The 16,519-nt window shown below is 34.6% G+C and overlaps 1 protein-coding gene across 5 annotated transcripts in view; it reads right to left on the reverse strand.

The window, feature by feature from the left end:
- LOC132203778 (AT-rich interactive domain-containing protein 3A-like) overlaps positions 1 to 16,519 on the reverse strand; it is a 94,054-nt gene that overhangs the window by 4,402 nt on the left and 73,133 nt on the right. For all 5 annotated transcript variants that reach the window (XM_059631793.1, XM_059631796.1, XM_059631795.1 and 2 more), the window contains exon 5: positions 2,171 to 2,354. In XM_059631793.1, coding sequence (XP_059487776.1) covers positions 2,171 to 2,354 — 184 coding nt within the window. The remainder of the gene's footprint in view (positions 1 to 2,170; positions 2,355 to 16,519) is intronic.

Genomic DNA, 16,519 nt, shown 5'->3' on the forward strand with positions numbered 1-16,519 from the left:
AAAATATTCAAAAGATTTGGCTGCTGAATGCTTATTTTATATTATTATTTTTATCTGAAATTATTATTCATATTTCCAGCTAAATAATGAACATTTGAGTGCTTTGAAATATTTTACTAAAAATTTACTGATCTCAATTTTCGAAGCTATTTACAAAATAAATTTTGAAAATTTTCAAATTGAAAATGAGTTTTTCATTCCTCTTAAACATTGCCACCGTCACCTTATAAGTTTAAATTTAGGTATGATTATAATTTGCCTCCTTACATTTGAATTCCTCAGTGCTTAATTGGGAATAATTAATAAATCCCACGTTTGTTTTTTACGCTGTCTGCGTCTGCATCCGATTTTTTTCACTCTCATTGAGAGCAAGAAAAGGACCCTCGTCTTCTCTCCAGCGCAATAAATTAAAAATCACACGGCGGCGCGGCATATTTATTTTAGGAGAGGCGATAAAAAACGCCACTCTCACACCACACCAAGTGTTTCAAATTAATCCGAAGTTTATCATCATCCCCCTCTCGGTCGGCCAAATTAGTTGCTGGCGTCACCAATAATTTATTGTGCACCGTGAAAAAGCACCGAAATAAATAAAACACACGCTCGCAGAGACCGACAACATCCGACGCACGCATATATAAAATCAAAAAACGATATTTTTTTCCAAAGAGACTCTCTCCGTATTTTAATGGCGACAAGAAATGTCTCTCGTCATAATTGGGGCCACCAAATTTAATTATTTTTTGATGATTGGCCGCGTCATTATTTTTCATCTTAACGGCCGCCGAAGATAAAAATATAATTTATGTCTTTTTTCGTCTCGCTGCGCCGCAACAAGAGGAAAATAAATAAATCCGTCGTAAATGCGAAGGCGCATAATTTTGTTTTATGAAATTGGGCTCTTTTCATCTGAGGTCTGATTCGGCTCGAAGAAATTGGCTGTGTTTCGTTCGACTCCCCGCGTAGAGCAGCACGCGGATTATTTGTTCGGGAGGTGAGCCAAAGGGGTTCATCTTTTTCCAACGTGGGTGACTCACGCCGCTAGCAATTCGATTGTCATGATTCTAATCTAGATTTTGACATTGCGAAAATTATTGTGCGCAGGGAACGGTCAAATTAATTGATTAGCAAATTATAGTTCAATATTATTTTCATCCTTTTTTTTCTTTGTAATTATTGATTTAAAATTCTATAAAAATATCAATGGATAATATCAATATCTAAAATAAAAATTCCAAATTTGTCATTCTTGAAATGTATAAATCTGATACATGACAAATTCTAATCAAATCTTGCTCATTTATATTTTTATAATTTTAATTTTTTATATTTTTTAAAAAGCACCTGAACTTAGTTTAAACAGGTCCAGTATTTAAATTCCGCCACTAATTAAAAGTGAAATTAAGCGCAGTAAAACACCGTCAGGTGTACACACTAATACCTGCGTATAATTATGCTGCTGAAAATTTCACATTCAATTCTTTTTTCCCAAGGCGAAGGATAAGAAGAAAAATTATCTTCGTTTTTTTATATTGCCAGAGCATTTCGGCGAAATCGCCGATTTCGCGAATTTCTTTTCTCTCTGTATGCGTTTGGCATGTGTGTAATTATCAGATCGTGAATTTACTCGGGGGCAAAAATTAGACGCGGATGCAGAGGCGCGTGATGATCGTGAATATTGTTTGGCAGCGGCGAATTGAAAATGAAAAATATTATCGTAATTAAAAGGTTTAAATTAGCGGCGGTGCATGAACGATTTGTAAAAATTTATGCAAGTTCCCAAAAAGCATTTAAATCACAGCTTCTTTCCGTGCAAATCATGCAAATAATTCAACTGCCTTTAAGAAACAATGGCACAAATTAAATGTACATAGGAACAAATCCATACAAATTCGCTTATAGTCTTTTTTATAACAACTATAACTTAACATAAGATGCTGACTGAAGTTGGCTCATTCTTTGTCTTTGGTTATTGTAAACCATAAAAAAACTTCATTAAATTTTAGAAAATTAGAAACAGATTTTTTTTAATTTTTTGGTAAAAGGGAAAAATTTCCACAAATGAATTTAAAAACAATTAAATAATAAAATTTTTAGAGCAGCACAACAAACTTACGTTTATATAATCAATTATTAAAAATATATAATCAAGACTTCAGTTTTGACTTACTGAGTGCGCAGGGTGAAAGCAGCTGACGTGATGGACGAGGGAAGGTGCAACCCTTTAATGATCTCCTGCCACAGTTTCTTGTTGATGACGTCGACGAGACCACCTCTGGCGATGACAAGGTTGTACAGTTCGTACAGGTCCAGCACCTGCTTGGCCATGATGGGCAATCTGTTGATTGGCGTTCCTGAAAGCAAACATGGAAGAAGTGGAAATTAAAAATCTGGCAAGGTGAGAGACAGAGAGAACCATTTTGATGTAAAAAGATGGTGTATATAATTAAAAATAAAATAAAAATGGTTCTGCGGTCGACCTGAAATTTCGCGGCAAGGAGTGCAGACGTCGTAAAATCCAAAATAAATTTCATCCGGCGGCGCGCACTCAAAAATGATGATTTTCTCTCTCTTGAGAAGCGACTTAATCTTGCCGGTTTATGATGAAAAATAAATAAAATCGGGCCGAATGAATTCTATAATTAAACCTCAATTACGGCCGGGGTTTATGGCAAAACCGCACCACTCACTCGGATTGATGCGCGGGTGATAAGAGAAAAAATAGTGTGTGGAGGGCGATCTCAAAAGGAGCCATTAAAATGAGCGTGCGCGCATAAAGAGTCGTTTTTAATGCGGCCCCATCTGCTCTCCATTTGTTTTGATTATTAAATTTTAATGTGCAGTTCAAACGATCGAGGCCTTTTCCACCGGGGAAATAAAGTGAGGGCCGGCCGCCTCCTATATAAATATATCATCTCTTTCTGGTTTGTCATTAGATAAATATTTATTTTCCCAATCAGCCTGCGTGCAACGAGAGCATTTTATTACACGACGGCCCTATTTTTGGCCGCCCCTCACACACAAAAACCGAGAAGAATGAATAAAGAGAAAGAAAGAAAGGAGGCGGCCGTTCCTCGCACAAAGGCACTTAAAAAAAAGAACAAACCGGCTGCGGCTTTGTCGGCTCGCTGAGAAGAAATGTCATTTGTATAAAGGATTGAAGCTTGATCCCTTCACCAAAGTGACAGACAGTACGCGGAATTCTAAATTCATAGTTCAGTAGTATCAAATTCAAACGTTCGTTCAAAAATATTTTAAATAGGATTATAATCAATTGATAGAATTTCGTCTGTAATTTTTGTGTTGAAACTGAGAAAACTATATTTAAACTGATATAAAACAACTTTTAACTATCCCAATTTATATGAAATTTGCCCTCTGATTTTGGTAATAAAATAATTTAAATAATCGTAAAGCAAGACTTTTTTTAATTTTTAAGAGAAATGAAACATCTGGTATGAAATTTAAAAGGTTAGACTCACATTAGAATGATTCAATGGTAAAAAATATGCAGATAAATTTTCCTCAAAAGCAAAATCCTTCAAAGAAAATGGAAGCAATCAAAACTGGGGGCTAGCATGTTTTTTTTTACCCATTTAAACTAGTTTTGCCTCAAAGATTACCACACAACAATTACCTGATATTATCACTTCAGTAGAGAAGACTCTGCTCCTTCTTTAAAAAATTTTATTTTTCCTCGTTGGGTTTCAGTTTTAAAAATCGCAAATTTCCTTTTGAGAGAATAATAATTTCTAATTTATGATTCTAGCGTCTCAAAATAAATATTCCAAAGAAAAAAAGAATGATAATAATATTTTACCTCACGTCAAGAAGATAAAATTAATTTTGCCACGCCTCTGTGGAAGTGAAGAGCCGCAAGGCAAGAAATCCGCATAAACAAAGCAAATTCCATCGAATAAATTCTCACCTCCGCGCAACAAATCCCCGCAAACAACCTCGGCGGACGACTTAATTTATTAATCCCAACAAAAACCGCCATGAATCTTGACTCATTGTGTTCAAATCAAAGCACAAGCTTTGAAAATAAAATAGTTCAAAGGAAGAGGATAATCTAATTTTGAATTTGTTTTACTTTAGTTAAACAAAAAAACGCCCTTTTTATATCAAATTCGGTGTTTGTAAGCAGGAGAGAGTGAAAGGAAGCCGTGCTCCGTGGGTCTGAGTGGTGAGTTATGGGGTGGAATTAGTGCCGCCTTGGACTTGAAGAATGTGACATATTAGAGAGCAGCTAGTTAGAAAGCGATGCATCACGCCAGACGGCTCTCGAGCGAGCGTCGTGAGCGGGCACCATTGTTCGAATTTATCAAATCAAATCGCGCAATTAATTCAGCTCTGATTAAATTGCGTGCGAGGATTAAATCGAGTCTCGGCTAAGCAAACGTGGATCGTCGCGGTGACAGGTGAAAAATCGAGCTTCAAGTGCCACTCCCAGTTGTAGGAAAACGAAAAAGTTAAAGTAAAGATGAAACCTAAGGGATAGATCCTTTAATTTATTTCCACAAAAATAGAAAACGCGGAGATGAAAAGAAAATTGGAGAAAAAAATTGCAAAATCTGAGGACTTTTACATACTAATTTTGTAATTATTATCTATTTCATTGTGTACATAACAAAAAACGATATATTATTAAAAGAAATTATTACATAAAACAAAAATAGTTATTCCGCCATCCCTCCACAATAAATTGGAAACGGACAGAAAATAACACAAATTGGCACAGATCTGGTTATTCTAAATCAAAATATTAACATTTTAATTAGCATTTCCTCATTAAGTAGATTTAAGCAAAATATATTTTAGGGTTCATTGAAAGATTATTATAAAAGAAAATTAATTAAACTGACAAATAAATAAAAAAGAGTGTTAATCCGTTATCATTTTGGTTCCTACAAGCATTCAAGGGAAGTTAAACCATGTCTGCGGTCTAAATTTAAAATCAGCCAGTACTGTACAAAAACTAAAAAGTGATTCAGTTCAGCCGCGTTGCTATACAAAGTGTGCTAGCTCGAGATTAACACCGCGCACTGCGGGGATATTTATCGCGACATCGAACGCATGTTTCTCGCCTCGAAAAAAAGCGGAAACAGAAATTCCTTTGCCATATTTTTTCACTTTTCATACCACGAGCGACAATAAAACACTCAAGCATTACGTAATTGCACGGTGGTGTGCTGCAATTTTTGCCAAAGCCCAGGAGCCATTATTTTCATCAACGGGCGGCCAAACCGAAATAATTAAATATCCGCCATTTAATTTTTTCAGGCGCGCCTAATTACATTTTTTTTCTGCACTGCTCCCGTGTCCGCGCGCGGCAGCAACGAGCACTTTTATTACACTTCTTAGAATCAAATATAAAAACAATTATTTAAATTACACCCATCCATCCTTGGTTCAAAGCAGCTCTCGACGGCGCGGCACACCAGCAAAATAAATATAACGATTCCCCCTGCCACTGTTAATATTATTATGTTCCTATTTCGCCTTGAAAACGGTCAAGCCTTGCCAATCTGTACTTATGCTGCCGACTGAGATGGTTTTGCTACATTTCCGCGTGTTGTTCTCCCGTATGATATTCTAAAAATAATATGTACATCAAAAAATCTAATATTATTAAATTTAAGAATATTTTTTATTTACTTGTTTTCATTAATTTATTATACTTTTTTATAACAAATTTTACTTGATTTATGACATTAATGAAATTAAATTTTTTAAACGTGAAAACATATTCATCAAATTTGTCCAATCAGGCAATCACCTGTTGTTGACTGTTATTTTTTTTTTTGACAAAATTAAATTTATTAAAAGAAAGCATATAAATTTTAGTATTGTCTATAATGTGTATTTATTACTGCAACAATAAATGAAGATTAAATTTTTTTCTCTTTAGAGTGACACAAGAAAGTAATTACTTTAATCCGCTTGATAAATTTTATTCATAATTAATACAAAAAAGCACAAAAGTTCTGGTAAAACTAGTTATATAAGCTATAAAATCTTTGAATATTTATAATATTAATAGAGTTGATTGAATTTGCTTAATTGATAAGTAATAAAAAGTGCCATGCAAGCATATTTAAAATAATGCGGCTGCTTTTATACTTGCTAGAAATTTATCTCTTTACCGACATATTTATAGTTTGGTCTCTAAAACATGTATTAAAAGTATAAAATCAATATAAATCTTTACTTGTGATCTTAATTGAAATTTAAAGCAGCTCAACCTCTTATATAGTCACCAATTGAAAACAATGCGGTGCCACATAATAAATCCAAGCAGCGCAGTAAATAAGGCACCCGTCAGCCGAAGAGGGGCAGCCGAAAGGCAGCGTTCGTTCAGTCAGTCATTCGGAAAGCGGCGGAGTGACTGCTCGAACGGCGCGATCACAATAAAAACAACATCAGCCCAACTTGACGCCTAATTTAATAGCGCCGGATTTGTGTATAAATAAGACTGGCCCGGTGATAAATTTATCTGCCGCTCACACCCACAATGGGCCGTGCGTGCAGTCGAATGAAAAGAATAATTGTGAAAAAAATTTGAGAGGGGATGGAAAATAAAAAACAAGTCCATTATGTGCGTTGAATAAGTGCTCGATTTATCAATCGCTTGACTGCAGCTCATTAAAACTTTATTGTTATATTCTTTATTTTTGGCTTGTACGCCAGCGTAAAAGTCAATTAAATGGACTGTAAAGTAAGTCTCAAGTAGGCTGCTCAAAAATTCAATTCAGAGGAGATGGGAAGCAGCAAAATATATAACATTTTAGCCATTATTTGATTAACTATTAATTTTTCAACTTTAATATAATTTTGTAGCAATCTTAAGATTTTTCTTTCAGTAATGTGATATTAAACGCGATCAGTGAAGTGAACAAAATTTTGATTTCATTTATTTTTTAATAATTTCTGTTTAAAAATGAATGGAATTTTTTCCTTCACACTTTGTTTAGCCTGCAGACGTGAATTTTTAGAAATAAATTGGAAAGGTCCCAAAATTGATTGGCCTCCTCGTGATATTGCCCAGCTGGCGTCGAATTGAAAAGAGTAAAATGCGGGAATTCTAAATAAAATCCGGCGCCATCATCGAGTCAATTAATAAGTCCGTTTGTTTATAGAAAAGAGCGGGCTGCTGGTGTGCAACTTGATCCTCTCGGCGCGGTGAGAAAATATAATCGGAAAGGCCGGACCGAATTAATTTGCCTCGGCTATTATTAAAACAGAGAATGAAATGCATTAGGACGAGATCAGGGCGCCGATGAGAGATGTAGTTAACACGCACGCACACACGTTGCTGCTCGTGGGGGTTGTATGAATTATACACAAAACAAGCAAGCAGAGTCGGCGCGAGATCACGACGCGCGCGGCTTAAATTAAATAGCAACGGGAAATAAAAATAGATCACACACGAGTAATAAAATACGAAGTGAGTCTGCCTCTGCACATTTATAAAAACACACACCCGCGCCCCATCATCTTCATTCCCCACCGCTGAGAGAAAACTGGAAAGAGAGGCGCAAAAACAATCAAGAGATGAAAAAAAATATTCATCAGAAAATTTTTATCATAACTAAAAATATTTGTATTCAATTGGGCTGTTTTTATAGTATGAGAAGCATATTTTACATTCAGGACTGACTAAAAATTTAAATAAAATATTTTTTGCCGTTGTTTAATTTATATATAAAATATTTAAATGTATTTTTATGTTTAGTAATATTGATCGTCACTTAATTTATTTATTTAAAATTAAAAACATTTTTATAAGAAATAACATCCAAGTATAATTGATGATGTGTATACTTGTGATGTGAATCGTATAATTTAAATTTTCATTACAGAATTAAAAGATAAGTTTAATTTGTGCATCTCTCTTCCCCAGTGAAACCACGAGCCACGCTACAATTTCCCAGAGGCGACCAAAAAATCAAACGCGTTTTGAGATGACGTGCGAGGTGATTTTGTGTCCCCATGTTGGCACCACATGTCGTGTATTTTATATTTAATGATTGGACGAGCCAAATTATTTTATAAAATATATTACGCGACGGCGGCGGCGCGGGTCTTTCTTATTTCAGCGCACGTCCCTCTCTCTTTTTATTGCTCGGCAACTCTTTGCTCTCTCGTCGGGGACGAGATGAGCGTGTCTTTATTATTTCAGCTCGGCGGCCGATTTCATTAAAACATCACACGGAAAAACAAAACCGGCGAGTGCGCGGGCAAGTAAAATAAATCGTGCTCGAAAACAAAGGGGCAAATAAAATTAAATGCCGCGGAGGCCGAGCAAAATAAAACAATAAATCTCTTCGGCGCGGATAAATCAAAACTTCGTCACCAGCGATTTGCACAAAAATAAAATAAACCAGCGGTGAACAAATTGGCCGCCGAGAGAGTTGCTTTGTGCACCGCCATTTGATCAATGGACCGAGTGAAAAATTCAATTTGAATTTGTTTTTTTTTTTTCAAAAAAATAAAGAAAAAGAATGATGCGTTGAAAGGGTGAAAAATTCGGGTCGCTTTTTATTTTTATTTTAATCGTCTTTTCATCAGCGCATCTGATGAGATGCCTGTGTTAATGGACTTTTTATAAAAATACTCGGCGTTAGCTAATAAAATTGGACGCCGGCCAGCGGATTTATGTATTTTCGCTTGTCTGCGTGCAACAACTCGCCGGCTGTGTCGTCACGAGGCGATTTAATTTTTAATCATCGCGCCGAGAGGCAATTAACTCGGCGGTTGAACCAATTTTCGCAAAATGCCGGCAACCTCTTCTTCCTTCAAAGAAATGACGTGATCGTAAGAAATAATTATTCTATAAAAAAAATCCGTACTATAAAAAACTGGTATAATCGTTTTGCAAAAACAAAAACAAAAAGAAACAATAAATTTCCTTTTTGGGTTGTCAAACCGGACAAGCAAATATGTTCAAACGCATTTTCTGTCTATTATTTATAATTTAATTTTTGTTTCAGAAATAAAACAACGTAAGTTACTTGCACTGTTAGTAGGATATGATTAAAAATTTTATAATTTGCTTCTGATTTGCTTTATAAATAGGAAAATAATCAAGAAAAACGATTTTGCTGATTATAATAATTGCAGTTAATTTGTTACTACAATAATGCAAAAATGAGTTTCATTTTCTAAAGTATTAACCTTAATTAAAAAAATTTTCCTTAGTCTTATATGTATTTTTAAATTAATTTGTGAATAATTGCCGTAGGGCTTATTACACAGTAACTATTATTTTTCAATAATGTATGGGACTTTTAAGAAAAATTAAATTTTATTAGTCATGATCTTGAATTGTTATGAGCTTAATTGTTTGTTTTTTCTCAAACAAATGGCCACCAAAATTGTCAAATGCATGGTAATAGAATTAAAAAAAATTTGAGTCAGCGGTTGAAATTTGGCAGTGCGGGAAAATTTAATTTAATAATGAGATGTAACAATTTGGACAAATAAACAATAATAATAGTAAAAAAGTAAATATTTTCACAACCTTCCACATCCAAAATATTTTTTTTTTTTAAATTTTTATTTCTGAAATTTTGCACGTGAGACTAATTAAACTATAATTACTTTTCATAGATAATTAACTAGTGAAATTAATATTAGACCTGTCCCGAATAACTATCCCACGCTCTGTTATAGATTTTATTATCCCTCTGTGCGGAGGAATTTCCATTTTATCCTTGCTCGCCTTCGATTCACTGACAAGCATCTCTCTCTTCGCATAGCCATGGCGATAATCAATTAAGTGTCCGCGGCGCAGAATCAATCACGACCTGGGCAGCCATCATTAAGGAACACGCCATGTTTGGCTCATTAAAGGCGAAAATAAATTCCGCGCCTCATTTCTGATTCGGCGGGCACCAATAAAGGTGCAAAATAAAATCTTATAGGCCCCTTGCTTATGATGATGGCAGCACAAATATTTGCCAGCAGAGCGTGCGGTAGGGCTAATTCTATTACGACTCGTGTTGATCATATCGCCGGCTCGCATTATTTATTGACAGCAACACTGAGCGCAAAAAAGAAGAGAATCATCGTCGCGACGCTGCTCACAATCAGCCCACGCGTGACGCGCAGGTTGCATACCTCCCAGCGCTTGAATCACGAGACAAAAATAAGTCTTTTCTTAAATTATAATTAAAATTATATTTTTTTCATTTAACGAAAAATAATTTTTTTAATTTTTTTCATCAACGAAGAGTAAAATGGAATGGTTTAATTCAGCTGGTTCGCAACGCAATTTTCCCGCAGCTGTAAGAACTAGGAATTTTTGTGAACAAAAGCGCAATAAAACTCCTTCGACAGCTGCTGGTGGTCATCAACCTTCTGATTTTCCTTACCAGGCAAAACAAAAACGGCCTTATTCATTTAAATCAGTCCATAAATTCCATTCGGTCCACTCTGCATTTGTTACATTGTTGAACCTTTCGGTGGAAATAACGTTGCTTTCAATATTCCCACAGGACGCCCATCATAAAACGCCATAAATCACGCGTTTCTACAGCGCTTCTGATTTGGGGTGGTCTGCAACGTGTGCCACCCGAACTTCATCACTCGCCGAGCTTATAATAATGAATGGGTTATAATAATATTGGAATGCGTGTTGCAAGACGGCGCGGTCATGCCGTTTTGTCAGAGCGACAGGATGTTTGATGTTTGCCTCTCGATTTTCTTCCAATAAGTCACGTTCGCTTATCGAAAGTGTATGCAAATATAAATTGAGAGCTCCGAGAGTTGTTAAATGGCGTTGCTCAATTTCACGATTTTCTTTTAACCATCATTAAACCATATTAAAATTTTAAATAATAAACATTTTCAATTTTAGACTTATTCTTTTCAAGTTATAATATTATTAGCATTTTTGTTTACAAGAATTTTCAAAATAAATAATTAGATAACATTGATAATAATAATAATATTCTAAAAAGCACTATTAAGTTCATGACAGGAGATAATTTACATTTTTTTTTTTTAAATAAATTTTAATTATTGAACGTTTTGATTGGATCTATAAAATTTATAACCAAATTTTATTAAGTTGATGCTTCTTTGGCTTTAGTAATAAAAATTTGGATTTTTATCAATATGCATAAATTATTTTTGACATTTAATCGCCTATGCAATTAACAAATTAACGATTATAATTATAATAATTGTAGGCAGCAATACCAATACCAAATAGGAAAACTGGTAAAAATATTTAAATCTCAGAAGATTCCAGAGTATTATAAAAGAATCGGCTTTAAATATTCAAATTTTCTTATTAACTTTTGATTAGTGTTAAAAATGACCAAAATCGACGTTCAACTCAACACAACGCCATATAAATCAAGGCACGTCTTTCTTTATAGTTTCAAAATTCTGCAGCGAGATCATTAAATCATTCGCTAGCCCTCAACACGGTCTGCATGCGAGACAAATCGACTCCACAATAATATAACATAAAAATGCAGTCGAGTTTACTGTGGTGGTATATTTAATTGAATCAAAAGGCTGTAAAACGATCAAGCGGAGAAATCGTGCGCCACCCACGCTCTCATTAGAATCGACCAGCACATCTCTTAATGCTAATCATGGGTGGAAGTCGGATGAATTTATTAACGCCGCCGGCCAAATAAATACGAAATGTGAAAATATTTTAATGCGCCCCGTATACAATAAATAAAATAATTTACGACTCTTGTGCCGGCTGGAAATTAAAAAGCCTCTCTCGAGAAATGCGCATGAATTCTATATCGGTGAATTATTTATTGTATATAGATGATATAATAAAGGCCGAGCGCACCGGCAGTAAAACCGAAATGTAATAACGATGATAATGACATTTTGTATTGTGAGCCTGACAATGAGAGTTAAGGCAGGGCGAGGGAATCGAATTGAAATTAAAATATGAAATGGCTGCGAGGAGGTGTTTTATAATTTGACTTCATCCTCTGCTGGCAAAATGTAAATGGAAATAATAACGGCGAAAGGATGCACTCCAAGATTTTAATGTAATGAATGAACCCGTTATGCCTTGATTGTTTTGCAGATATTGCAACTGACGAGGGAATTTGTAAATATCAATTATTCAAATAAAAATATATGAAACGAAAGTGTGAGCTATAAATTTTAATACTTCATCATGAGTGTAAGAAATTCAATTTCTGCTTACAACAGAAAATTCTGTAAAGCGTAATTTGATTGAAGGGATTTTAAATTTAAAAAAAAGAATGGCAAATAATAAATTCCCACAATAAGAAGAACACTACAATTGTACCTTTTAAACTCTCAATAAAAAAAATTTTTTATTCACTATATTATTATTGAACGATTTTGAATGAATTTAAGTGAATATAAATAAACTGTTAACGTTTTAATGGTAGAAATTTTTTCTTCTTTGTGTCGGAGGGATGTTCAAACTTCAAAAGGTGATTCCTAGAAATTTAGATATACGACTAACCGTATTTGAATCGCCGAAAAATATTATCGCGCCGATTTCCACGAATGAGAATTAAAAGCGTCGGTCGGGACCCGCAGTGGTGTGCAATGTGCGTATTAAAAGGGTTGCGTTAAATATTGCTCCGCGCATTAAACCATTTGCGCGCAATAATAATCGAGCATGTGGTGTGCAGTGCAGCCCATGCGAACATTAAAGCGGGCGCTCGTAAAATTTTTGTGGAACCTCAAAAGCGGCCAGCCGAGGTATAGCGAGAGAGCATGGCGCAGACAAAAAGAATTAAAAAAAGAATGAAAGAGAAGAAAAAAAGTTGTAATGACGAGACGGAGCGGCAGAAGCGGAAAGCGAAATAATCTTTTTGTTTCGCGCCAGACGCCGAGAATATAAATTTACCAACGAATGAGCCCCAGGTATTGAAGAGTGAAAAAGAAATAGATGTTCTCGGGCTTTGATGTGGACAACTCACTTGTTTCAAAATTAAAAAAAAAAAAGATTTCATTATATCGGCCTGGTGATGCAAAATTTGTCTAACTTTCCACAAAACATTGCAAAACTAAGTGAATGGATAAACATTACTTTTTTATTGTTTATTCCCTTGGAAAAAAGGCACCAACTGATTTTTTGGCACAACAACAATTATTATTCTTCTTTAATGAAAAATATTGAAAATTTTTAACAAAACATACAAAACGTATCTTTTATGAATAATTTGATAAATATTAAATTGCTTTAAAATAAATTTACAACATTGGTGTAGCTTTTGTATTATTTATTTGAGACCCTCCTCATATTTTTAATTGCTAAAATTTGCTTGATTAAGTTTTTGTTTCATTGTTCATCATTATACTATCTTTGGTTTATTCCTGCAAAAAACAAACCAAAGAATTTAATTAGAGTTGTTTTACCAGCGATTTGAAATAAGAAAAAATATTGTTGGTGTGAGAGCATAAATTGGCTGTTAATAATCTTTTGGCATGCGCGAGGGAATCCTTTAAAAATCCATCCCTTTCTATTCCATATCTCATACAATTATACGAAGGCCAGCGTGATCTGTCGGAATTCTAATTTGCATTAGTAAAAAATAAACTCGGCGCGAATGAATTTGCAATTCAAGAACGAAGCCTCTCTCGTCTTTCCTAATTGCCCAATTTGCACGATGCTTTTTATTCATCGTCTACATAGAACAAAGACCTGCAGAGATACTCGACACACTGCACGTAATTCCAAATTAAAGGCGGCGTGTGTCGTGGCCACAGCGCGATAAATCACTCGGCCAGTTATAATAAGTCTGTCGAAAGCGTTTACCGCATTAAATATATGTTATAAGCCGCGCGCGCGTGTGTGGATAAACGGATATATAATATTTACACCTGCAGGCAGACTCGTCTTCGTTTTCATCTTCACAATCGATTAACAAAAAGGAATAATTTTCAAACTAATCAACACCCACACTTGGTTGGCACCTCGTTTTCAAAGAGCACCGCCTCATTCATTTATAATTTTGAAATAAATTGGGAAATATTGACCTGCTGGCTGACTTGACCTGACACGAAATTAACACTCTTACAATTAGATAGAGATCCTGCTTCTGAAGAGAAAAAAAATCAAATCCAACAACAAGAACAAAAAAAAAAATTGTTAAAATCTCGGCAAAGAAAGCAAAAAATTCTGTCTAACTTGAATTGGAAAAAAATCTTAACATTAGATAGAGATCAAACCAACTTTGTTAAAGAAAAAAAAACAATGCCTCTATAAAAAAATCGAGAAAAAAATGTCAAAAATCTATTTAGCTCTTATTTTGTAATAAAATTTGAACAGAGCTTATTGTTGTAGATTTTTACAAAGGGAGATTTTAAAAAGATGTAAAGTTGCTGCTGTTTGAAAAGCCCAGCTGATTATTCAACGCATGTCCTGACTGCTGGCAAGAGCAGGAAAGAATTGAAAGGGGCTGCTCGACCTCCCTGAGGGCCGACTGCGTTTTCCAGCAGTGGTGTGAACTTTTATTGGGGCCATAAATCAGTCGGCCGGCTGACCATGATTCGATATGAGGAAGGTCAATTTACCCAAAAGGAGCAGCAAGAATCGTGGGAGCCAACACGGTTTTGCTTGTTTGGATCTTGCTGGCGTTTTGACCACGCGCGTAATTTTTGATTGATTGAACAAGACAACAAAAGTGAATTGAGTGAAATCAAACTCTTCCAGTGCAATGAAGTTAAATAAATATAATTCGAATCACGATATTATTATAATTTTGAGACAAACAGGAAGGAAAGGAAATTAAATCAAAATCTTTAAATTTGAATAGAAAGTTTGGATAATTTGAAGAAATAATTATAATTACTTGATGTACGAATTTTCCAGTGAATAAGAAAAATTTAAGGAAAAATATTTGGATTTAAAAAATCTCAAATTATAAGTTATTTGTAAAATTAAAATCTATAAACTTGAAATTTATGAAGTAGTTGGAAATGAAAAACTGATTTTTATTCCTTCATTCTGCTTTAGCGCTTAAGTGATCATTAAAAATTTTATTTTGTTTAAAAAAAAAATCTTGTCTAAATCTCCCTGGAGTAATTAATTTTCTCTTCCAAATCCCAATTTTTATTTTGAATCTGACACGAGCACACGTTTCTGTAGCAATGCAATATATCACGACCGTGTATAAGTGTCTCGAGTATAGAATGACACGCCAGAGGCCATTTCTCATTAAGTGGATATTTTTCTAGCGGTAATAACTGGGAGGAATTCCTCTTGCACATCTCGCCATGTGCTGCTGGCACCGAGAAAGAAAATGCATTTTATGCCGTGAAATATTATTTTCCCAGCTTGTTCCACTTTTGATGGGTTCCCTTTTATAGCCGTGGAGCAGCAACAGGGGGTGGTTTTCGAGCCAGCTCTCTATGATTCCTGGAAAGAGTCTCCTTTCATATGCACATCGCGCAGGTCAATCTATCGAACAAACAAACTCCTCGCCAGCAGCACCCACAATAAAAAAAAGAAGGAAGTTTCCAGTTTTTCTTATTCTACTCTCTTTTCTCCGCGGCCTGCTTTTCTTTTGACCTACCCCAACGAGTGGAGCGTTGCTACAACAGGGACGCACGGGATAAATACGCTTGGTGAATGACAACCCTCTTTGAAAATAAGCAGCCACGACATTCCACGCGTGCTTTTTATTGCAGCGCCTCAGTTACGCTCACGGACAATTTTTTCCACGGATTCCTTCTAATTCAAAACCTAATCCATTAAAAAGGGGTGCTTTTTATGTTTATTTTGTTTCTGATGTATGGATTTTTCTTTTTTTGAAAATAAAATATTATCTGATAAACTACAGAAAAATTTGCTAAAATTTAAATTTTTCCGTTCTGGGCAAGAATTTTCCAGCTGAGCTTATTAAGATTTATTACATATTTTCTTTATTTTAATAATTTAACAAATTAAGAGTTTTTTTATTAAGCTATAACGCTTGTTGTCAGATTCAAAATGAATTCTTATTGTTGTTCAATAAAAGAAATTAAAATTGCTAAATTGTGGTGGCGTATACCATTTTAAAACTAATACATTTTAAGAAATCTGTTACTTTTGTTTTTTTATAAAAAGGGGTGGGTCTTTAATTTGATCTGGAAAATATTTATGTAGAAATAAATTAATTCTGATTGATTCCATCAATTATTAGATTTTATTTAATCTTTGAATTTTTTAGATTGTTCGGTATTTCGGGGTCTTATCAAAGATGATAATTATTTCCAATTTTAACTTTGCAAATTTTCAAAAATTTTGCAATAGAAAGAATTTTAATTAATTTAAATTTAAACAAGTTTTCTTGTTACGATGGTTTTAATTTCAAAACAATGCCTGTCCCTTATTTCAGACGCCCAAGTGGATGAATTATTTATTGGCGTTCAGGCCTTTGATGGGCAAAAAGTGTCGGTGTTGAGTTTCATCCGGCGCTTCCGAGAACGACCGCTCAATTATCAAAATCGCATTATACGAGCGAAAATTAAATTAGCCTCGTCGAAGACGGATTTTTTCTCTCGGCACAGAGGC

This window comes from Neocloeon triangulifer, unplaced genomic scaffold, assembly GCF_031216515.1.
Source record: "Neocloeon triangulifer isolate White Clay Creek 2 clone unplaced genomic scaffold, ASM3121651v1 ptg000017l, whole genome shotgun sequence".
Taxonomy (NCBI): domain Eukaryota; kingdom Metazoa; phylum Arthropoda; class Insecta; order Ephemeroptera; family Baetidae; genus Neocloeon; species Neocloeon triangulifer.